General features: G+C 44.2%; 1 protein-coding gene across 4 annotated transcripts in view; it reads right to left on the reverse strand.

Moving 5' to 3' along the window:
* The window catches only part of ABCA1 (ATP binding cassette subfamily A member 1), a 93267-nt gene that overhangs the window by 13767 nt on the left and 54537 nt on the right, over nt 1–24963 (reverse strand). For 3 of the 4 annotated variants that reach the window (XM_015849592.3, XM_015849595.3, XM_015849593.3), the window contains 26 exons: nt 24399–24485; nt 19817–20057; nt 19085–19224; nt 18289–18405; nt 15121–15309; nt 14053–14258; nt 13793–13969; nt 13111–13333; nt 12662–12883; nt 11853–12057; nt 11108–11221; nt 10498–10669; nt 9825–9956; nt 9177–9316; nt 7694–7831; nt 6929–7149; nt 6382–6454; nt 5697–5899; nt 4945–4993; nt 3964–4077; nt 3464–3615; nt 2659–2783; nt 2153–2251; nt 876–1062; nt 628–722; nt 164–196 (listed from right to left, as the gene is read on the reverse strand). In XM_015849592.3, coding sequence (XP_015705078.2) covers nt 164–196; nt 628–722; nt 876–1062; nt 2153–2251; nt 2659–2783; nt 3464–3615; nt 3964–4077; nt 4945–4993; nt 5697–5899; nt 6382–6454; nt 6929–7149; nt 7694–7831; nt 9177–9316; nt 9825–9956; nt 10498–10669; nt 11108–11221; nt 11853–12057; nt 12662–12883; nt 13111–13333; nt 13793–13969; nt 14053–14258; nt 15121–15309; nt 18289–18405; nt 19085–19224; nt 19817–20057; nt 24399–24485 — 3854 coding nt within the window. The remainder of the gene's footprint in view (nt 1–163; nt 197–627; nt 723–875; nt 1063–2152; nt 2252–2658; nt 2784–3463; nt 3616–3963; nt 4078–4944; nt 4994–5696; nt 5900–6381; nt 6455–6928; nt 7150–7693; nt 7832–9176; nt 9317–9824; nt 9957–10497; nt 10670–11107; nt 11222–11852; nt 12058–12661; nt 12884–13110; nt 13334–13792; nt 13970–14052; nt 14259–15120; nt 15310–18288; nt 18406–19084; nt 19225–19816; nt 20058–24398; nt 24486–24963) is intronic. The other variant, XM_015849597.3, reaches the window with a different exon arrangement.

The following is a 24963-nucleotide window of genomic DNA, read 5'->3' on the forward strand; positions in this document are numbered from 1 at the left end:
TCAGCAGCGTTCCCTGGGGTTGTTCTTCCCGTTTATCCTTAACAGTACACCGTGGACACTGAGCAGTTGAGAGCCACATATAATAAACTATGAAGTGGAGTAAGTCTGTCTTAAACACACTATTGGTGGACATAAACAAATTAGAGAAAAGGCAGTAACTCACCTGAACTCATTCACCCAGATTTTATTCTTTAAGCTGTCAAGAGAGAAAAGAAAGCAGATGTGTTATGGATAGAAAAAGAGACAACTGCTACTAGTGCTTCAGGAACAATCAGGGAAAAGAGTGCAGCACTTCCTCACATCTGGCACATCCCTTTAAGGTCCCTTCCCACCCAAACCTTTCTATCACTCTATGTCCCACCACTTGTCTCAGGTATGCATCCAGACTTAACTAACACTCTGCCTGAAAGATTCAAAACATGCCCACCTCTGCTCCCCAGAGCTGCCATGTCATCACTATAAAGCAGGGACACTTGAAAAATGCATACATCAGAACAGTTTGAGCTGAGATCTGTCCCACTGCTGAAAAGTATGCGCTGCCCAGGCCTATTTGAGTTATGCAGCATGCTATTAACAGCAAGCTGTATCTGGTGCAGATGTAAGAGACGGGGTGTGTTTATCAGTTACCTTTTCCCAATGATCTGCGCGTAGGTCTTCACTAGATAGTCAGATATATTGCGACCTGTCAGATTCTGGAGGATGTCAGCAGTGTCTTGTTCTCGCTAGTGTCATCAAGAAAGAGAGATGAGTAGCCATTAGAAAATGCAGCCACCAAATCAGATAGACTGTGCTCAGTGCTGCACACAGCAACCAGACCCAGCCATTCTACTCTCCAGGACCACCTCTCACTTCAGGACCACGAACTTCCATCCTACCTGTGGGGGTGGCAGCCCGCCTGCACCAGGGGGACACACAGGCAGCATCTTCTTGATCTTCTCATTGCTGCACTCACAAGATGGAGAAGGGTTCTCCATGCTCCAGTTGCCTCTCAAGATTTCTAGGACTGAGTCTGGGACTGAAGCAGTGGTCCATTCCTTCTGTCCCACAGTGCAAGGAGTGTCTCTGTGTTAAGACAGAAGCAGGGCAAATGCACTTTTAGAAACAACAGTGGTGGCTTTTGCTTCACAGTAATTTAAGTAACACATGCCACTGTACTCAGGACAAGAAGCAGGGTGCAGGACAAAGGGAGATTGTCATCACTGAAACAAACAGCTCAGAACAAAAGAACAGGTTCTAAGATGGTAGTGTTAAAGTGATTGAGTCTGCCCAATACTGAGTTGTACTGGATACTCTCCTCATTAATCTCACAGCAAACAGAGTGCTTTACTTCCATCAGTCCCAGCACATGTTGCATTCAGAGCTCAGAGAAGATCACAGCAGACAGCTGCTTCTTGGATGCCTCTCTGCCCCAGGGGCATCAAAACATAGCTCTCCCTCTAGGCAGTGTCAGAGGGTCGGTGATTTGTAGCCTCCTCCTAGAACCCACAGCCAAGTAAGTCTGCCCTTGTGCCTGCTTTGAAAATAACAAATTACTTCTCCATAACTGGTCAGTGTTTAGGGCATGGGCTTCCAACCCCCTTCCTCACTGTCCTATGATGATGAACTGCAATTCTTCCGGCCTAAGAACAGACTGTCCCAGACTGTATACTCTATCTGCACAAGCAACCCAGACCTTCAGTTATTTGCCCAAGGCCATGCAGCAAGACAGTGTCAGAGATTGGAAACACTGCAAGTGCTGTTGGCTCTCCACGCTGTCTGCTGGCATTTGTGGAGGTGTTAATCAGGGTTTCTAGTGCAGTCAGAAATAGGACTGTCAAAAGCACACAGCAACACTACTAGGTCCTATTCTTCATTCAGAACCAAACAGTAATTTGAGGGAGAGATTATCATCTTTGTTCCATCTCTGTCAGTGAGGACTTGCACTCATATCTCACTCTCTTGCCATATTAAGTGCCAGCAACTTTCCCAAAGGTCCCAAATAGAAAAAAAAAAAAAAAAGGGGGGGGGGAGGGGGGGGAACACAAATACAGGCCTTTTGGTTTAAATTCTGCCCTGGATATGCTTAAGTATCAAACCCTGAAGCTGGCTTAATCTACTGAAAGACCAAAAGCCAAGTCTGGGCTTCTCCTTTGCAGCACTGAGTTCTACTTACGGGATGGAGTGTCCTTGCATACAGCGTGTTCCAAAGCCAGGTTTATTGAGAAGGGCATCCAAAAGCTTCTGAGTGCCTGCATCTTCTGGAGCATCATTACTAAGGGTACAGCAGAGAAATGTCACCAGGTAAGTGGCATAACAGGCATTCATCAAAAACAGCAACAGAGCAAAGCTGAGAACACAGTAAAAAACCTCAGGAAAAGAACATGGGTAGAAACTGAAGTATGAAAAACACTTCATCTATGAGCACTCATCTTTGCTTTTTGAGTGCACAGTATCATCAGACTCACAGCACCATACAGAAATTGAAATGGCCTTGCTAGTATTAGGTCAGGCATTTAAAGGTTTAAGAATAGTACAATGCCTTTAAAATGTACTTCTGTGTTAAATGCAGAAAGAAAGTTTAAACAATTAGATGAGGAATTCAGTACTCAGTAACTCAATTCAGCAGAAGAGAAAAGAATTTAAGGATTTAGCATTATTTCTCAGCCACAAGGAACATACCTAATAAAAGTATACTGCTCATTGTACATCCAGGGCTGTAATTCCAGGCTGGGATACTTCCCAAAGGGAGGAACAATCAGGCTGAACATGAGAGCAATACACACAAAGACAGCTGGCAGCACAATCTGAAATAACAAGGAGAGAGTGAGCCTTTTTTATTAAGGTGAACATTCCAGAGGCATCATCAGCTTCAAGCAAGTCAATGGCTCAAGACTTATCCAGCATCCAAATATAGTCTTTGTTACAGGACTAGCGGGAATGCCCCCAAGTTGAGCTAGGGGAGGTTCACATTGGATGTCAGGAAATGTTTAATCTCTGTAAGTGCATTCAGGCACTGGAATGAGCTGCCCAGTTTGGTAGCCAAGTCACTGTGTCGCTGGAGGTGTTTCAGAAACATTTAGATGTTGTAATAACAGATATGGATTAGTGGGGAAATACTGGTGATAGATGGATGGTTGGACTGGGTGATCTCATAAGACTTTTCCAACCCTGGTGATTCTGTGACTTACCAAGGCATCTCTAGACACCAAGGCAAGGCTTATCTTCAGCTCTGAACAACTCGGCCTCCACATGCTTTGGATCTGAACCTTACCTGCAACTTTCCCATGCAAGAATAGCTTGCAACCATTTGGTTATAAAGTTTTCACTTGCACAAGCCCCTTTTTGCTCAGATATGTCAGTGCAGACCAGTTTTGGTGATGGATTCTCTTTCTGCTTTCTTTCTTTCTGCTTTCAACCCTTAGCAAAGCATGTGGTTCAGAGCTGTCCTTTATGAGGGAACTTTAAACATGTTGGATGATCTTACCTGAGCAAAGAAGCCCTTCCGGCTCCTCTTGGCAATAAGCAGCCTCTTCCACAACAGAGCCACGAACTGTTGCTGGGAGAGCTTCCAGCCCTTCATCTGGTAGGAGCCTTTCCCATCCATGCCACTGAGAAGGTCAGTCTCTCTGGATTCTGCTAGCAAGAAGCAAGAAAGAACTCTTACACACAAGCCCACAGAGATATTCCCTCAGCACTTCTGTGCCGAATTAACAAGGTAAAGGCTGGACCAACTACTCTCACTTATCAAAAAAAGAGAGCAACAAGCAGAGAAAGCAACAGAAGTTCACAGAACGGCATTTACATCTTTATCTCTCTGAGTCTTAACAGGAAGATGGAGCAGGCACTGCTGGATACTGCATTACCCACGATTTCTGAAGGTAAGTAAACCACTATTCCTTTGGCACTCTCAGCCTTGTAATCTGCACTAACTGTAATGTGAAAGAGTGTTCACACGAAGAAAACAGGCTTCAGAACTAGCAATACCTGGATCAATGTCTGAATCATTAGGGTCAAATGCATCATCTTCTGTAAATGGACGAAGGCAGCTCTGTCTGTCTCCAAATGCACGCCTGTTCCTTCTGGCAGGCAGTGTCCCATCTGAAAATAAAACAGTTATGGTTAGCTGAACTGCTTCAATTTATCTCCAATTAGTACAGGAAAAAGCAAAGCAATATCATTTTCTTTTTACATGACCTTCCATCTGTGGACTGAGAAGCAGAGTTGGAATGATTCCAGTCCAGGAAAAGCTAAAACCATGACTGCTACTCTACGAGCTCACATGATTTATGCATCAGTTTTCACATTCTGTCCTAGAGGCTTCTTCCTGTGCTCTGCACATGTATTTATTTATTTTTATTTAGCCACAGAAACCTGAGGCTGCTCTCACTCAAGGAAAATACTCAATACACATGCAACACCAATTACAGTTTTCTAGCATTAGTTTTTCAGGAGATGCTGCAAGAGTACTGAGCTACTCTGAGACAAGAGAAAGTCAGACAGTGCTGCAGTTTGGCTCTATCAATAATTTTTCTTACTCTTCAGAGTAGATGGTGTCACTCAAGTTCACAATACACTCAAATACTAGAAACTGTCCAGGTGAGCAGGCAGAAAGAAACAGTACACAAACACAGTGAAAACATAGTAAGAACAGTTGGTTTATGTCATGAAAAAATCTCACTGCACAAGAGTTCCAATTCAGCCACAAATAGGAACTATCACCAAAGCATATGTCACTGTATAGCTGGGCACACCTCCATATGTAAAGGTCACTCACCCCTCCAAAGGTGAGGCCAGGAACACTCCTCATTTGATATACCCATTAGATTCTTTCCTGCCCAGGGAGCTAAAGCCTGCGTTGAAACTGTACCCCTGAAATTTCTAGACTTCGTCAGCCATGCGCTTAAACAAGTGACAGTGTCTCTCCCTTAAGTTTCCTTCAACACCATAGGAAACAACAGCACTCACCTGATGTTTCTGCATCCACACCACTATCATCAGCCACTTTGAGGAAGATCTGAAAGACCACAATAAGTGTCAGTTAAAACTAGAAGGGAAGAAATACTGCGATGACTCCCTCAGGAAATGCCATGAGAGTGCCCAAGATTGATGTGTGCAGCAAGAAAACAGATACAGGGTTTATTCCCTGGGTTACGGGAGCATGAACTTCCTCTCTGGCTTCCAGAAGCATATCCTGAAACCACACAGCAGATGTTTCTCCTTTCCAAAATCAGTTCTCAGTATATCTTAAAAACAAGCTACTTCCTATATCTGAAAGAGACCTTGGTACTAAATTTGTCAGTTAAAACAGTCACAAGTAACAGCCCTACACAGTCCTCTGACAGGGGCCTATGGCAACAATCTCTAGTATCAAAAATGCATGCTTTCAGCTAAGTGCAGTACAAAGCACCCCCAAAAATACCTCAAAGGTGTATACATAGTCATTATAAACCAATCTGGGGCTAACCTCTGCATGACATCTCAGTGATGTGCAATTGAATACAAAGGGCCTATGCTTGCCTGTATTATGTGTCCATTTTTAATGCACACACTTCAATGGTGCAGAAGAGAATCTGTTTTGGAGTGGAGCACAGCACAGCCTGCTCCACAACAAAAAGACAAATATATACAGGAAGAAAAGACTGCCTTTTTCTTACTTCTTCCATGATTATTTCTCCCTTGTTCAAGTGAAAAAAAAAAAGAAACTTTAGCTCACTCACCTCCTCCAAGGTGGTCTCAGAAATGCCATAGCTGGAAATGCCAAGATCAGAAAGACGGTCATCAATTTCATGGAACAGCTCGACAAAAGCTCCCTCTTTAGCAGCTTTGTATGGCAAGACATAGGTTAACTCATGACCAATGTCCTCAACCAGTCTTGCCTCAGGGACGTGTTTTGTAATGAGATTTGAAATAGCAGAGACATCTAGAAGAACCAAAGGAAATGATAATGTTCATCTTTTTATTCTGTTCAACATGCAGATAAAAGAGGTCAGTCTGAAAAACCCTGTAAGAAGGAGGTAAAATGGGACAACTATGGAAAGCTGCTTGTTTCTATGAAAAATATGGGTTCTTTTTAACATTCAGCAAAGGCGTGGGTTCAAGCCTGGCTATTATTTTTATTTGAAGAATTCAAGAGATCTTTACAAGCTACTGGCAGTCCTGCAAGTCATACTCATAAGCAGGTGCAGTAACTATGCCATCTTCAATAGTCAAAGTGAACTCAAAGTGATTCACTAGACAAAAGTACATTATTTAAGGATTTAAAATTACTGTGTCCATGATCTTGATAACAAAGCCTCTGTGTTGCTACAATAATTGGACAAAATTAAGGCTGTTGTTACTGGTCAAAGAAAGAACAATGTTAGCACAGGGGACCAAATGTAATACTCTTTTTCCAAGCCTTACCTATTGTCAGGGTGTCACTTTCATGGTCACTGCCAAGGCCAGCATCAGAGCTGCTCTGGGAGACACTGTCATCCTAGTCACAAAAGAGGAGATAACCAGTAAACAATGTTAGTTCAGTTAGGGAATAGGCATGTCTGGATGCTACAATCTTTGTAACTCTAAGCAAATGCTGCAGCATGCTGGATACTCTATAGGAGAGTCTGAATTAAAGGTGATGCATCATTACAAAGGACTAAAATAAATGCAAGAAGTCACAGCAGTAGGCATAAGTGTTAGAGAGATGAATATTTCATCTATCCTGTCTCTCTCCAAACAGCTTTGGAAACAATTAACTTTGAAATAAACTATAATGGAGACATGCATTCCATGCAAAAGTTTAAGTAGATGTGGTCTGACATAGTACCTATGAAAGCAAGCAAGGCTTCTTTTAAAGAATAAGAGATCTCTCTTCAATACATTCTGTTATATAAAATCTTAACTTCTGCTTCCTATAAGTCTAAAATTTCACTCACGAGAGATCAATATAACCAGCAGGAGCTCACTGTACCTTCTTTAGATAGGACACTGTGCTGCTGCTGTTTCGACAGGAGCTCAACGAGGAATCTACATCTTTCTTGACAAGGGTCAAGTAATAGCCTGTCCCCAGCTGATTCTTCAGGAAAAGAGAAGAACCAACGCAGCAGAGCTTGCCATGAGAAATGATGGCAATTCGATCCCCCAGAATGTCTGCCTCATCCATGTGGTGTGTGGAAAGAATGATAGTGCGGCCTGGAAGAAAGAAAAGGAAGACACTACAGTATGTCAACTACACTCATGTTTCCAAGCCAAGAAAGGCCATTTCCATCTGGTTTTTGTCATGAAGTTGAATGGGAGGTTTGTTTTCCAAGTTGTAGCTTGTTTGAACAAGGTTAGTTATATGGGAAAGTGTCACAACTGTTGTCACAGGTATACTGTCCCCACCCTTTGCACATCATCATTACACTCAGCTGAAGTAGGTTAACTCAGTATCAGCAATCATGGCTACAATAAAACAGGACAGTGATGCACATAAGGCATGACCTTCTGTCTTTAAGTATCCCGACAATCCAGTGAGTAGCTTTGTTCAGTGAACTCTGACATGAACTGGATGAAAGACGAGGACAGGTGAGAGCAGAATGTGTTTATCCTGCAAGCTTTGTTCCTTTCTCAACACAGGCAACAATGGATTTGCAAAGGCAAACCGCTATTTTGGGAACAGTTGTGAATCAGAGATTGATTTTCTTCTGCTTTTCACAATGTTGTTACATTAGGAGCACAAAAAAAGACCACAAACCTTGTCTATACTTCAGAAGCAGTTCCCATATCCCTCTCCGAGAATAAGGATCCACTCCAGCTGTGGGCTCATCCAGAATGACAACTTTGGATCCACCAACAAAGGCTAAGGCAACTGAGAGCTTCCTCTGCATGCCACCTGAAAGGTACAACAAGAAACAGGGGGTCAGGCTGATGCAAAGAACAGAACAGTGAAAATTGAGCTCTCCAAGAAAAATCAAAATAGAGCACTGAGAAGACTGAGTGCTGATACCGTTTTATGCGTTCAGGGTCTCATCACCTTCAGGACAAAGAATAATTCATCAGGATAGTTTTCCCCAGCAGAGCACAATTCCTCTACAGGAAACCAACAACCCCTCTATAAATGAATCATATGTATCTTAGCATCAGCAGTACCACACACTTTGCTCAGATGCCTAACCAAATTTTGAGGATCTGGAGCAGGTCTGAAAAAGCTTGAGTTGTAGGAACAGGTGCCCAAAGAGATTCCCCTCCAGTGGGAGTGTGTAAGAGGCAGCAGTGACATTATATTTCATATTATGCTCTTCAATGTGAAGCCAACCTTTGACTATCTGCTCTCCTTTACTGAAGCCAAATGTGTTGATAGTTGAGTCAGAGACAAAACAGTCCCAGTCCCCAGATACCTGGCACAGACTGATTCAGGAATCCTGATATTCCTGAAAAGGGGGGAAAGATATCAACTGGGAAAAAAAGCCTATATAAGAAATGCACAGTGTTCACAGTGTTTGGAAGGGATTTTTTTCTAAGGGCAGGTAGCAACAGAATGATGGGAAATTGCTCTAAAGAGGAAGAGGGTAGATCTAGACTAGACATCTGGAAGAAATTCTTTACTGTGAGGGCGGTGGGACACTGGAACAGGCTGCACACAGAAGTTGTGAATGCCCCCTTCCTGGAAGCATTCAAGGCCAGGCTGGATGGAGCTTTGAGCAACCTGGTCTAGCAGGAGCCATCCCTGCCTATAGCAGGGGGGTTGGAACTAGATGATGTTCAAAATCCATTCCAACCCAAACCATTCTGAGATTCTATGATATAGGCGTTAAGTTACTTGAAGGTTAGGGTCTGAGACACCTCCACCTAAACCTGTAAAAACCAAATATTCTAGTTAGCATTTGGAGAATATATGTAACAGGCAGCTATATTATAGGTAAACAGATTCCATGGTGTGAGGGAATGCCCCCTGTCAAGATGGAAACAAGTACAGAATGCTCAGAAAAAGTGACTGCTTTTTTTTTTTTTTTTTTACAGTATTAGATAACATAAATACTATAAGATTGTTAAGTTTACTAACATTTATTATGATTAGGTACTTAATATATAACTAGTTTTTTCAATGTGTGGCAGCCTACGTATCTGACCAGAGGATCCAATCAAAATCTGTGATGTAGCCTCCGTCAGGCCCTCACTGATACAGCCTTTCTGAAGCTGAGGGAGCTGCTGACAAATATAAAAGCTGATGAACCTACCAGAGAGTTTGCTCGTCCTGGCTTTCAGTTTGTGAGGCAAACCAACGTCCATTGCCATCTGCTCCATTTCCTCTTTTACCTTCTTTTCTGGCAACCCTTTGAGCCTAGCATAGAACCAGATGTGTTCTTCCACAGTCAGCCTAGGGAACAAGAGCAAATTCAGGGCACAGATGTGAGCTGGAATTCATCCTTGCATTAGCACTACACAAAGCATATTTGTTTGCCTAGGTAAACAACTTTAAGCCTGAGTTTTTAGAAAGCAGCTACAGATCGGGTGTGCTCAGTTACGGCTTGATTTCAGAATGTTGCTATTCAGCACCACGGCAAATAATACTCCTTTTAAAGGGCTCAATAAAGTAACCAGAACATCCCAATTCAGTGGGCAGTGTTAAGCCATTTAGCCAAGTTACATTCAATGTAGCGGATTTCTCTGAAGAGAGGAGAAAAATGAGACTGCATGCTCAAGTCAATAATTCATAGTCACATATGAACCCACTAATAATCACAACACTCTTATACCAATCTCACACCACCCTGCTGTCTGCCACAGCTAAAGATATAGCTGTCTTAGCTCATGTAACACTAGTGTTTCCTAAGGAACCCAAACTTTCAATAGCACCAGCCCCGCATATGATGGATGTTACTCACAAGTCAAACAGCACGTTGTGTTGTGGACAGACACCCAAGTTTTGCCTGATGGTGCTGAGCTCTGAGCGGATATCTTTACCCAGGATGAAGGCAGTGCCAGAAGTAGGAGGGAATAAGCCAGTCAAGATGGACCTGAAGCACAAAGACAACAGATTCCAGCACTAAGAAGTGGCTGCTGTACGTGATACGATGGATGAGTGAAGAGTGAGTGAAAGCTTTTGGGAGCTCCCAAATTAGGGAAGCAGTCCAAGAGATGCATATTACTAATGGATGAAAAATTGGCTCCAGTGGTTTTAATGCAGTGATCAAAGCACACCCGCATGGTGGTGCTTGAAGGAAATACATTTTTCTCTAAAAGCTTCCCAGCCTTTCAAGCTCAGTTCATTTCCTTTCACTGATAAGTCAGAATCACAAATGAGATTACTAAAAAATGCTGCCAGGAGATGCATTCAGGCACAGCATCAATCTGAATGACCTTCCCCATTTCAGTTCTCTGTATCTGTGCATCTTCTAAACAGTTGCACAATTGGAGTAAGTCAGCAAAGCTCCTCTGAAATCAGCGAAGCACCATCAGTGGATCTCCACTGCACTTATACAGCAGTTGCATTATACTGATAGGAACAGTAATATTTAGAGACAGTTCCACCATATTGAAGTATTAAATTAATCTTACATTGTAGTGGTTTTCCCTGCTCCGTTATGTCCCAGAAATGATGTGATCTGCCCTTCGTAGAAATTCAGTGTGAGACCATCCACAGCAACTTTCTTGCCATCACGATAAACCTTCACCAGGTTCTGGATGGAGACACCGAGACTCAGATGCATAGGCTCTTCCTCCTTGCAAACTGAAAGGAAAACAGAGAAAAGTAGAAGAGAATATGATGGGCTTTGAAAACATCATTTAACTATGTGGAAATTCTAACAAACATCATATTCCCCTAAGCATGTGGAGATCCATTAAGAAATGAGTAACTGACCACATTCCTTACTCACTGACAGAAATCTTCCACATAATTGCCTTTTAGTTCTTCTCACTCTACCAACTACACCAGGAGCACAGGAATCTCTGGTGTCACTACAGTCAGCAGAAACTAGAGGAATTCACAGCTCTGAGCTTGCTTGTCTAAGTACCTTGGGTTTCTCTAAGCACCTGATCCCAAACTGAGAACAAACAGATAATTAATTTTCACCTTAGCCAGGCTAATACTTCTGCCATTGAACTCTCCTTTCAAAGCAGGAGACCTCAAAGCTTCATTGCAGCTTCCTTCAAGTCCAGTGCTTACCTTCTGTGGGCCCCTTCTGGTCAGGATGAAGGTGCTGCCTGTCCTGGGATTCTTCACCAAACCAGTAAGATTTTGTGAAAGGAAAGTACCAAGGTCTGGGAATCCCATACTGGCCTAAAGAGGGAAAAGCATTACATGAGCTCATCTGCAGCTAATCATTTTTTCATCTTAGCTTTCACAGCAAGACGGGAAGTATTCCATCCTCCATAAACCTCTAGGTTAGGCATGGCTAAGATGATCTTTACTGCCAGCCTTCAGAGTAAAAGTAATCTCTTTTCTGGAATTTTCATTTTAGGGTTAGTTCTATGCTAGAATTAGCATGTGTGGTGCTAATATAATCAGTGCTCACCCTCCTCAGCCACACCCCCTTCCCCAGCAGTGTCTGCAGAATTACTGCAGTATTAGCAGTTCATAGAAAAGAGGGTAGTATGGTTAGGTTGTGGCTGGACTCAATGATCTTTAAAGTCTTTTCCAGCCTCAGTGATTCTAAGATTCTAAGAGCTGAAATGCACCAAACTTCCTGGTGCTAGCTTAGCCATCACAACAGGGCACAGCCTCTGTGCTGGGAAACTGGGGAAACAGTCACTGCTAGAAGATGCAACAACAGTTTTGTGCTGCTGGAGTGAGATTTTTCTCCAGGACCTTCCTGCAGCTCTGCTTAAAAAAGCATTTATTTAGCATCTTGTTAAAGGAGTGAAACATGAAAGCGTGAAGCTATGACCCTTCCCACTGAAGCAAACCTCACCTGGGAAGACAGATTCAATGTACCAGGTCATGACCCCATAGAGGAACGTGTCAAACAACATCATCACAGCAGATGTGGTGATGCTAAAGCCATCTTCTTCTAGTGGGCTCTCAAAGAAGTTGTCCCATTGAACACCAACTCCCTGCTCTTCAAACAGCGCAAAGTACTCACATCCAAAGCCAAAGGCTACTGGTGACAACAGGCTCTGCAAATGAGAGACATGAACACATGTTTTTCACAGCTACTCAATAACTGGGCACCTCATCTGTAGTGCAGGGCTTAAAGATGTGGTTGAGAGGCCTTACAGGCAAAATCAAAAGTCTCAGGATAGTGACTTTTTTAGTAATCTGCAGAAAGAAATCGGGAAACTACTTTTGTTCCATTCAAATAAGTAAAGCTGAAACCTCTAGTGGACCACTCCCTAGAAATTAGTTTGTTTTTCTACTCTTTCCATTATGCTTGGACTTTCACACAAGGAAAGACAGCACTAGGTCACCCTCCGCATGCAGGTAAGAAGTGTTGTGGAGAAGAAAGATAACTCCTACAGCCTTGTATATCTGGTGCTATAACACTACAACACAGAGACCAAGGGAGCTTAATGTAGCAGAATTACTTTCCTACCAAAGGCAACAAAATCCTCCCCAACAGTTCTATCAGTCTCTTCACCAAGCCCAACTCTGGTAGGCTCTTACAATGGAAATCACCCTCCCATTGCCCCCCACCCACTAATTATCAGTGTCCAACCAGAAAAAAATGCAGTGCCACAGTGGTGTAGACCCAGTGCCCTGGACAATTTCCTTAAGACTTACAGCAAAGATCTTGAGTGAGAAGCTGACATAGTCCTGCCAGGCAACACACAGCACATAGGGTAGGTATAGTGTAAAGTACACAATGCCCCCACAGGCAGCTGCCAGGTTGGCCCTGGAGAACACGGTGCTGATGAGAAAGCACTGCAGGATGGTCACAATGCCAAAGATTGAGAGGAAAACGAACACCACGCTAGGGTCACTGTAAGGCAGCAGATTCCCCATCTGGAAGAGAACAGCAGGTACATCAGGCATTGAAAGGGCTCTCTGACATGGCTCTGGTACAAGGAGGCCCACAGCACTGCTTGCTAAGGGGATTCTGGACTTGCTGCTATTTACACAACAGCTGCTGACCAGCCAAAACCCACTACTTCCTCCCCAGTGTGCCAACAGAGGCCACTGTACACCAGTGCTGTGGATTCTCTGTCAAGAGACCCAACTAGTGAGCTCACCTTGAGGATCAGCACCAGTAGACCTGCACTCATGAGAAGAGGAATGAGACTGCTAATGAACCAGCTTAGCCAAAGGATGCCATTGTCAAGGCCCATAATCCTCATCGTTTCCTTCAGCCGGGCTTCTTTCTCATACACAATGCCCTTAATTATCACAGCCACTGAGTAGATCCAGGCTAGAGTCATGAAGAGAGGCATAGAACGGCTCATGACACGCAGAAATCTGAGAACAAGAAGGAAGGGGCCAGAAGAACGAAGTGAGAAATACCAGTGTGACAAGGGCTAGCAAAGTATAGAGATTTCTAAGGCTTCACTACACAAAGCAGCCTAGGTGCATGCAGATTACGACACAGCATCAGTGTCTCACCATAAAGTGAGGCTGATGGGTCTACATGACAACACTGGCCCTTAGCAGGAGCCAGCTGTTGTTACAGCTCCCTTGAAGAGCAAGTAAAAAGAGCTGCTTTTCCTGGGGACTACTTTTAACTGTCTCCATAAATAATAACATATTCTAAATCCTCAGTGCACCATACAAGAGCCCTAATTCAGGGATTAGGAAAGATGAAATCTGCCCCCACACTGATAACAGGGACACAGTAAGTCATGCCTGAAGAATGACTACAGCCCATGCCTCCCAACCCAGAATGCTCCTGGAAGCTTCTGAAGCAGCCTGTATACGTACATGTCATCCACATAACATGGATAAGGCATCTGCTGCACATAAACTCCTGTCTTCTTTTCTGTGCCTGTCTGCACCCTGATGATGGCCTGTTCTACCACATCCTGCAAGTAGGTAAAACCTCCCCACACATAACGCATATCCTCAAAGGGGTCAGCACGGGGACCAGGATCCCAGTACCTGCCAAAGGAAAAAGATGTTTCAGTTAGAAATCCTCAAACCCTGGTAAGAAATTCTTCACAAGGCAGCCTGTCATGCCTCACCCATCCTTAATCTTGTTGGTCCTTTCCACATTGTCGATGTCCATGCGTATTTTGTATTTCACATGCTGAGGGAGCTCTGTGCTGTTAGGAGCAATTTCAGTGAAGACAACACCAGCCCAGAACCTCCTTTCATCCAGAAGCTCCAAGGACTTATTTATAAGCCGGACTTCTGTGGCCACAGGCTCCAGTTTGTCCAAGTTGACACACTAGAGAGGGACAGATTTGGAAGTGTTTAAGGGTTCAGGTTAAATCAGAACACATTGTCATTTTAGGAGGGACAAAAGAGAACTCTGTAATACCAATGCCACACCCAAGAAAAGGCTGCAGTGCTGAACTACTTTGCAATGGCTCACACTAGCCCAGCAAGTTGCTAGAGATGTCATTTTATCCTGCTTACTGGTCACCCACTAGGCAAACAAGTGTCACTGACATTTAGTCCAAAGGTATTTGGGTATTGGACAAGCAGTTAGGAAGCACTGTAGTGGTAGCTATAGGATCCAACCCAAGCATCCACTTTCATAGTCTTATTTTCCTCTGTTAACAATAAGCAAGGTGTGATTCAAAGCCTCTAAAAAGTCAGTGGAGAAACTACCAAAGCCTTTGGACCAGGCTTCTAGCAGGCCAAGACCTGTTTCTATTTGCACTCATCTGCCAAGCTGACTAAAGAACAAGCAGGTAAGTTTCATTATAAGCTACATGTACCTCAGCTGTTAGCTCCAACTGTGGACACCAGTGAAAGCCCCAGACAGAAGTAGAAGCTGCTACATGACCAAAACAAGCAACCACTTTAAGTTGCCCAGTAACAACAGAGTGGAAAACCACACGTCATGGCCAAAGCAAAAGCTTCAAGAACAAGGCCTAAAGTTAGGTTCCCACATCTATATTAAGATACCTGAATAAATGGTATTTTCTAACACACTGTGCACTCAGCCCCACCAAGACTTGTAATTTTCAGAACAGGGACTGAAGAGCACTGACCTTCCCTTCCTGGGAGGCACTCTTCCCAGTGAGTAGAATCCCAGCTACAGCTGTCCCCAGCTCCCTGCCCACACTACAGCACAATCTTACCTCCATGAAGCGTGAGATGGTCTGAATAGCTCTATCTGTCTCATTGAAGGCATCCACCCAGGTGTACACCATTCCATTATCTGTCTCAAACTCTTCTGGATGCTTTGACAGGAAACGGGCAACATCCTCCACTGTCCAGTTGGAAGCTGGCAAGTGCATGTCCCAGAAAGCCTTGCTTTTCAGCAGCGTCTGTAGTTGTTTTTGTCAAAGGGGAAAGAGTTGTCTTGAGAATTACTGTTGGATCTCCTATCTTGTCATGAAAATGATTATTATTGTCTTTTTCAAAAGTACAGGAAGCACTGACGTTACACTGGAGGTGCCCCAGCAGGCAGGTAGTCTAATTTTTGCTGTCTACTACCCAAAGGTGTCTGCTTTGTCTTCTTGTACTGCTATTCATACCCCTTTTTTATAGCGTGAGTCTATTGCTTTATACAGAGTAGCTCAGCCTCCAGGGGCCGACAGCCCTGGGCACCTCTTGGTCTTCCAAGCCACAAACAAGCTGTTAGGCACGCTTTGCAGGCTGGCTTGCTCTATGTCCTGCCTCATCTTTTCCATGGAGAGAGGGCAGCAGAGAGCCATGCACAGCCCTGCGCCCTGGGAAAACACTAAGTGCTGCCCAGGCCCTGCTCTGCCCTAGGTGGCAGCCATGTCCCAAGCTCCTCAGGCAGGAAAGAACTGAAGCAGACAAAAAACCCCATCCATGCCTTCCCCGCTTCCCTCATGACAAAGAGCTTTGCAAAGGCAAGATACAAAGAAGGAATAAACATCTTCAGAGATGCATTTGGCTAACCAGTAGTTGCCAAGTTCAGCTTGCCTCTTCAAGCAAGTCTCTGCTTCCTACTGGGATGGAGATGGAGGAGGCACAGACAGGGGCTGAGTCCTTCAGCTGCTAAACAGAAATACCAGCACCAAAGGCCAGGTGGCTTTCTTATGTGTTTTTCTGTTGTGTCACAGACACCAGCTAAAACAGCCTCCAATAGCAATGATGACCTGCCCCTCTGCTCTCCTACTGTGGATAGCGATATTTTCACCTATTTTAGCTTCCAGCTTCCAGAGGATGAGCTACGGTCCCACTATATGTATGTACAACACCCTGCAGTCTGAATTGGTGCACTTGGCACTAAAGCAGAACTGAGACCTGTCAGCAGCAAAGTAACAGCAGATAGGAAGAGAGCATTAACTGTAAGGAATACAGCTGAACTATAGGAAAGGGAAAAAAGCCAGCACGAGACAGAAAACTAAAAATCATAACCAATAAAAACAGGAAACTGAATTTTTGCCAGAACAAAGTACAAAATGGAGAGGTGAGGGAGCTTCCCTATGGGCAGCTGTTAGTAACAAGCCAAAAGGCACTGGGTCACATAGTTACAAAAACAGAATCACAAACTGGGAAAACAGATCAGGCCAAGCTGACAGAGGAGAGCACATGAAGAGGAAATCCAAACAAACAGGGATAGGCCACATGAGCTCCCCTCTTCGCACTCATCCCTGGAGGCTTTCACCCTACTCTGACTTGCAGCAAGGGCACCATGCTTGCAGGCAAGAGGCGCAGCCTCATCACCCCTGCAGCAGCAACAAAAATGAACATTAGCTTGGGGTGGGGGCATACGTTGTCCTCCCTGGAGTTAGCAGCAGCATTGAGCTGCAAGTGTCTGAGATGAGTGAGAAAAGCACTTTCCTCTACTGCTGCAGAAAGAAATATACCTAACAGTTTCCACAGTCCAGGAAGCTGGGAGCTGACAATCAGCCAGTGGTACAGCAGCCTCAGAGACTTGCAAAGAGCACATGAGAGCAGCTCCGAACAGGCTCCTGTATGTTTTAGCCTATCCATGTATAAATGACCAACGCTGCATCCCTAAACCTAGCAGGATGCTGCCTGGGCACACAACAAAGTACTGCTGAATCTATCAGCTTCAGCAGGCAACTGCAAAAGGACCCTGCCACTGGAACAATAAGCAGAAAACAAAGAATCAGTCAAGTCTGGATTCATTTGAAAAAATAAAACAAAACAAAAAAAAACCTTGAAGAAGTAGGAACACTGACGAAATTGCAAACCAATAACTGAATCCTGACTCTGTCAGCATACCCTGCAGCAAACAGTTTGGGTTTAATTCTCATCTCTCTGCTGCCAGCATCTACAGAAATAACTTTCATAAAGCTAGCAGAGGCACAGGAGTAAGGAAAACGATGTCACTGTTATCTCTAGTACATCCCATTCACAGAGAAGTGCAATGAGACAGGTCAGAGACTGTTCTGCCCATCATCATGACTGGGATAAAGTAAGACTGAACTTCAAGGCTTAAGACCCAGGGAGATTTCTGTATAACACCCACCCAGCACAGAAGTGCAAAGACTCACTCCTCAGAATAACAACTGAGGGAAGCAGTGTGAACTAAGCCTCTTATACTTTTAACAAATAATGCATGCTTTACACCAGGCACAATGCTCTGGGGAGCCAACAGGCCAGTAGAAAGCATGTCAAATCCAAACAAGACTCTCAACTCCTTGTTCATGATCTTGTAAGCATAGCATATTGTGAAGCAACAAGCCATACAGTAATGTTTCCTCTTCCCCTGTGACACCCAACTGTTACTAAGTGTACCATACTAACCCCCCCCAAAAAAAAATTTTCACAAGGTTTCTGCCAGATGATCACCAGGCATCTAGGTTCAGTTCTAGAACAACAACCATTCAAACCTTATTGCACTCAGTAGAGCCCGAGGACACATGACACTTTCCAGGATCTGATCTAGGCATAAGGTATCTCACTTTGTTGCTATAATGAAAGCAGCTGCTCTAGAGAGCACTTTCTACAGAGGAGTGCACAGCACTGCCAGCTGAACCTGTTGCCAACTCCACAGGTCTGCAGTTTACAGAAATACCATCAGCCAGATATTTATAGAACATCAGGGCAACAGTGTGGAAGAAACAACACATTTCCCCACAGAGGGAGATTAGAAACAGCTGTTAAACATGCTCTGCTCCTGACTGTGAAAAGTGGTTAAACAACGGAGTGCTCAGTACAACACAAGACTGGTACAGTCACAGCTTGTTTCAAGAAGAGGGTCACATGCATACTATCAACAAAGAAACATTATCTAAAATAAATATTTTATCACTGACTGCAGAAAACGATGCTTGTGGTTCTGGTAAGAACAGCATACTGACCCGAATCAGATCCATTTCCTGACTACTCTCCATAAATGTCCAGATCTTTGGGCTTATCTCTTCCCACATCCCCCCAAGGTCTCGAAACACTCCCAGCTCCTGGAATGTCCTGTTCACCTGTAGGCAAAGAAGAGACAAAGGTTATTGCCAAAACGTGGCTCAGATTCACTGTGGGCTGAGAGGGTGCATTGGCACATCAAGTCCTGAGACTTGCTTTTACTCAAAACAGCAATTCAGCTTCAGCAAGGATGGGAGTAAGAAAAATCTTGTGCACAGGAAAGGAAAAATACAAAGAGAAGTGCCTGTGGCTGAGTAGGATTTAAAGCATGGTGGAGAATGTTTCCAGTTCGGAGATGAAGGGCACACAGCAGCAACCCCTTCCCATTTGATAGAAGAGGTTGCTGGGGAAGTTTGGGGAATTAGAAAGAATATTAAGTAAGCCTCAATCAGAAATGTTTAAGGATCAGCTGACAAGCAGGCAGTCAGAGAAGACACCTGATGCTTTATCAAGGTCCTTCCCAGTGCCATATCCCACATTAGAGTTGCAAACTCTGTAAGTAATCAAAAAGCACCATCAGAAATGTTTCCAGCAAGGTCCAGAAACATAGTTCAGTCTGGCTTTTTCTCCTTGAGCCTTTGACATCAAGTGCATGGGAGGTGAGAGACTAGGGACACCATGCTTTGTGGACAATCCTTTCTAGGCTTGCATCTGGGCTCAATTTAACACAGAGCAGCTTAGCTGTACAGTCAGAGCACATAACTCACACTACGCATCAGAGGACAAAGTTAGAGTTACCTCAGCCATGATCTTCCGTATTGCTGGCGTGTCTGGAGTGTACAAGACCTTCCCAATCAGCAAAGGTTTCAAAGCCTTCCAAATAATTCTGGAAAGTGGGCTGGATTCCAGGTTCTTCATCAGCTCATTGCAATAGGGTGCTGAGGAGGAGAAGAAGGGGTGAGCAGCTGAGAAGCACTGTGACAACTGCAGGAGGCAAATATCCCACTTGTGTGCACATAAAGATGGTCAGAGCTGACAGCAGAACAGCTGTCTTACAACAGAAAACTTCTGCTGCAAAGATCCACAAAAAGCCCTTTTCAGCCTGAACCTTCACAGTTTGCCCAGCAAATGCAGAGAATCCGCACAGTCTCTACCAACAACAGCCATACTCATTTGCACAACTTATGAAATCCACTGCATGACAGGCAAAATCTGCATAGAAGAACAAGACATTTTCAAATGCTGCATGTGACTGTGGACCCCATTTCACAGAAAGTGTCTACATAGCCTTTCTGGATTCTACACAAGACCCTTGAGAATCCCTTGCATCTTGATACCCTCCCTGCTGCTAAGAGTACATGCAGGAAGCAATAGCCATCTGCTCAGACAGCATGTATATAGTCTTCTGAAACAGCAGGGTATATGCTGACCCTCAGGATCACTTGCTTTCATCAGAGCAGGTGTGGAAAACAGTAGTCATTGCAGCTATGGAGTAGATAGGATGTTACGACATGATAGGGTTACACTTACTTGTGGAGTTATCATAGAAATTAGTTACATCATCTTCAGTGCTGTTGCCTCCAAACAGTGCTTTGTAATTGTTGTCCTCGTACCAGTTGAGGGATTTAATCTTGAGTCCTCCACCTTCGGGGTGTCCACACACAATACGTGACACAGCTTGGTAGATTTGTGTAGAGGAGTTTGAGGCATTCACATTGGTCAGGAACATCACCTCTTGTCTCATGTCACTCCAACTCTTCATGCTCAGAAGCTGGAAAAGTAAGGGGGAGAAGAATGGAAATGGGGATAGGATCAGGATTATAGAAGTGAAAAAGTCCTACCATTCTCCCTCAAATCACCCATCTGGCTATTAAATCCCAGTGGATGCAGTGCTAAAAAGGAGAGACCAGGGAAAGCATGTTTCCTTCCACTACAGTGGGAAAACATCAAGTCTCTTCTTTATTAAGTTTTCTCACACAATTTTCTGTGTGATTCCTGCTCTCCCTGAGCTCTCACATGGAAGTCACTTCTTTGGTTACACAACAGCTCACATTCCAGCAGAGTCCCTTCACTCCAGGGTGGAGCAAGGCAGAAATGGGAATAAGGAAATAACATGGAGCAAGTGCAGCTAATCAGACCCAGCCTCATTGAGCTGTAGGCCCTGAAGTGCTGGCAGCATCACCTGGCACAGTTCCACCGAGGTCAGCAAGCCTCCCCTGATAGAAAGTTTGACCTCCTAGGTCAGTAATGCTGCCCCTGCCTCAACACCTCCCTCCCCTCTATCAACAACATTCCCAGAAAGCCCCTGAAAACAAGCCGAGCTGCAGCTTCAGATCTGACTGCCGAGTAAGCCTTTTCTCCACAGCATATGCAGCCAGCCACAATGAAAAGTCTTCTCTTGTCCCGTTTGCATGACATCTGGCACAGAAATGAAACACTCATTGCTGGCTGGGAAGATGCACACTTTGGGACTCATTTATCTGGCACAGCAACAAGTTGCAGAAGCTGTCCTGAACAAAAAGCACCAGATACTTGGCCTCAGACACTGCATTGACATCTCCATACTCAGGGATATGGCCTGGCTCATAGCAAGTCTTTTTAGCTTAGTATCTCTGTGATGGTGACAGTAAGCGGATGTTAGGAAACAGGTAGGGCAAAGAACAAATGCTTCCCTAGGTAACCTTCCAGATTCCAATATTTTCAGCTCGGAGAACTTCTGTCTATTTTCTAATACAAAATGAACGTCTTCCATGGTAAACATGAATGTTTGCAAATATTTAGCATCCACCACATCACTGGAAAGAACATCCTCTCCCTGTCCTAAACTTGGCCATTGTTAGCTTCGTTCAGTGTCATACTTTCTGTGCTGGCAGAGAGTGAATATTTGTACTTTTTTCCTCTTCTCAACTCTATGCACATCTGTCCTGCCCCCAGTCCATCTCTTTAACAGGCTGGTGAATTCCAGCACCCAACACATTCCTTGATCTGTATGTTTAAGTCATTCCATTTCTACACATCTCCATTGTCCTTCTCTGAACTTTTTCCATTTCTGCTGCCCCTTTCTGGAAACAGAGTACCTTGATCGGTACTCCATATTGAAGTGAAGGGCAAAGCATGGATTTACACAGTGTTGTGGTAACATCTTCCACAGGTGGTTCTCTATCCTTATCTGAATCTTTTCCAGTGTTTGATCTGATTTCTTGACTGCTACTGAATATCAGCTGACATGAACTGTGATGGTCTTGATGTGTGGCCCAAAATAGCAACATGCACTAATGAGGGCAAGCAGAGCTGGCGAGACACCTATTTGCAATTACTCTTCAGACACATTTTGGAAACAACTTCTTTGGAACTTTCTCTGGAAACACAGAGCCTGACTGCTCTGTCTTCAGAGTCACTCAAAGCCCTGTTGCCAATTTTGCTGACTATGCCTTGGTTTAGACACCTTTGTTTAAACAAACTATAGATATTCAAACTCTAGGACTGCTGACAAAGCCAGCCAGTTACAACCCAGAAGGCAATGGTGTCCTCTAACATCTCAATCCCACTCCACCCAACACAAGCACAGCCAGTATTTCTGGCCTCACACTGTAAGTGAGCCTGACCCTTTGCATTCATTTGTAGTACTGCAAATGTTTTATACTTACCAACATCTGGACAAAAAATCCTGATGCTAAACAAAAGCTATTTTGTGTCACATACACAAGGTCTCTATTTTTAGCAGCCCAAAAACACATGACACATTGATATGATGGAAGACAGCTGTGAGAACAGATAAAACCTTGGGATTTGGTGCTTGTGTCCGGACTTGCTTCAAGCATCCTTTCATCTGCTCACTATTCACTCCTGCCTTTGTTTGCATCCTGGTGCCATTCAGTTTGGCTCCAAAGGTTCAGGGTGACTAGCAGGATGCTAACATCAGGGACACAACAGACAAAAACTTAAGTGAACAGCTGCAGTTTGTTAAATATGCTTATATGGATTTTGGATTTGATGTTTTCTAACCCAGAATGGCCAAGGCCACTCTTCAGGTGTGACACTTTGAGTCTCCAATTCAACGGGTCACCTTGGGGAACTTTTGGTATTTTAGACAGAGCAGCCAAATTTTCCATAGTAAAAAGTCAATGGCTTTAGCTAAAGTGCCATCGAATTCTCAGGATAAGGAAAGGTACAGAAATAGAAAGCACAGATAATTGCAATGAATATACTAGGTGCTAACTATACAATGGAGATTGCATTAATGAAGGTCCTTTTATGTGTAATTTTAAAAACAATGTCTGAGCAAGCAGCTTTGTTTCAACTTTGGCACCAGCAATCTCATACTAGATATACAGAGCTGTTCTGTTCATGCCACTGGCAGCATTATTGAACTACTTCTCCCAGACATCAGACTCGCCTGGGTGTTTCTTCACAGTTGCCCTTGCTCTCAGAATTTAATCTCCACTCCTGGGTTGATTTAAGGAGCACAGAGACAGATCTAACCAGTCCTCTCACAAAGAGGCAAATATTTTCTTCAGACCATTCTCTAATTAAAATTCCTTGCTAGAAAGGCTTCTAGACGTGGCACAAACAATAGCTCTCTCCACCCCCTCAAGCTGCTGCCCCATGAAACAAGCGACTGAGTCCCTCCTTTTCACGCGGAAATCAGACTGCCAGACAATAAGGAGTAACTTTCGGTCAAGCCATCTGGAGCAGCTCACGCAGAATGCAAAAGAAAATGATGCCTTTGTTTGCTCTGTAATGGGGCAGAATAAAAGGTAGTCCTACCCAACACAGCTGCCAAGCAAAAGGCACGCTACCCTAGGACATTTTCAGCCACATCAGCAAACTGAGTATCACATGGTTTCAATTATTTTTATCCCAGGCAAAAAAAAAAAACCAAACACACACACAGACAACGCAAATTTAAGTGACGTAATGGGCAACAGATGTAACCAAACTCTTAAGGGCAGCCTTAGCCTACCCCTCCCCCTCAGGCTAGCAGCAAGAGCTCTGCCATGGTCCTAACTGAAGCTGGTCCTGGAAACACCTTAATTTCCCTGTAGCTGAGAGCCAGCAGCAGGTTCTGGGCTGGTGTGGGACGTGTGCCAGGGGCTGCTGGCAGGCATGGTGCTGGCTCTGCAGCCAACCCTCCGTGGGAGGGCTGCACACTAACCCCGAGTGACCTGCTCCTCTGCGTGCACACGGGGTTACTGCCGTTCACTGTGCGCTGCTGGCTTGACACAGGCTGGAAAGCTTGCAGAGGAGAGGAGGAGGCATAGTTTGGTTTAGATGGTTGCGATTTCTGCTAGAGGGAAAGAATGTTTTTGCCTAGTGGCAGTACTTCAGATTCAAAGTCAGAGCCAACCAAAAGCAACTAAGATATGCTTCTGGCTCTGAAAATACAAAACAGTTTTGGGCTTCTGACTCACACTAGGCACGCAGGGCTTTTTTCTTAATCCATCATTTCACCTGCAAAAACAAATACAGTCTCTATAATGCCACTATGCTCTGCATACCTCTGTGTTTCGCTGGAGCCTTTCTCTACCAGTGTTGTGATGCCACTGCATTGGGTGTCCCAGAAATACCAGAACACAATTCCTCCCTCAGAATACTACTTCTCCAAAGACAAATGGCAAAGAGCACCCTATAGCTGCTAACTTACGTACATCACCTTTTCCAGATGCCATATTCACACAAAACTCAGAGGCCATTAACAACCCCTAGCATGGCTGAAAAGAAAAAAGAAAAAACAACAGAAAGGAGACAAACCTCTCCGTGCAGTTTTGCAAGGTGCTGCTAATCAGCAGATATATTGCAAAGGCAACTGCTGAGAAAGTAAGCCCCACAAAAAAATTAATTCCTGCCTCACCTGGGAGGACCCAATCTACAGCCACACACCTGAGAAACTCCTCGGTGCCTGTAATTTGAAGTTCCATGCACCGAGGAGTTGCATAGAGATGTTATTTCTAGTGATACAGAGTGTATGGTCATAGGACCACAAGGGAGTTTCAAAAACAGCAAGGGATTTGACTGTGAGTTGCACCAAGGAGAAGTGCACTCCTTGAACTTGACTACAGGTTAGGACACCCACCATACAGAGGTATCCTTCTGACACAAAGTAGATACTTACCTCCTTGATGAGCTTTCCCAGGCTGTCCCTCAATGTCTCCACAGTTTCTGACAGATCCCGCAAGGAGGAGTTAAAGAAAAATTGTCTCTGCAAGAGAGAAAAAAGAAATTGGAAGCCACTGCCAGGCATCAATAAGGAAACTGAATTGTTGTAAACACCCTTGTAAAGAAAGGTGGTAAGGACCATTTACAAGGCAAAGTGATTGATGGGGAAAACAGTGAGCTGGCTTTCTGTGCAACCCTAAGCGTAAGCTGTCACAGGCTTCAGTGCTCCATAATGCAACAGATACCTGTTCCATTCCCCAGAGTCTGGGCACACAGATACCAAGACAGCCATAGCCATCCCAGTAAGATGCTACATGTATGTATGTATGTATGCTTACAGCGCAAATGATGGACAGGTCAGAGAACAAGGACAGCCTGTAAGACAATATGCCAATAGAACTGCATATACAAGTATATACAAGGGAGGGAAATATCAATCAGTAGACGAGGGATTTCAGTGAGACTCCCCTGCTCAGACATCTTGCCACACATTACCCCTCACCTTCAGATAATATTAATCA

This window comes from Coturnix japonica, chromosome Z, assembly GCF_054131305.1.
Source record: "Coturnix japonica strain WE chromosome Z, WE-NBRP24, whole genome shotgun sequence".
Taxonomy (NCBI): domain Eukaryota; kingdom Metazoa; phylum Chordata; class Aves; order Galliformes; family Phasianidae; genus Coturnix; species Coturnix japonica.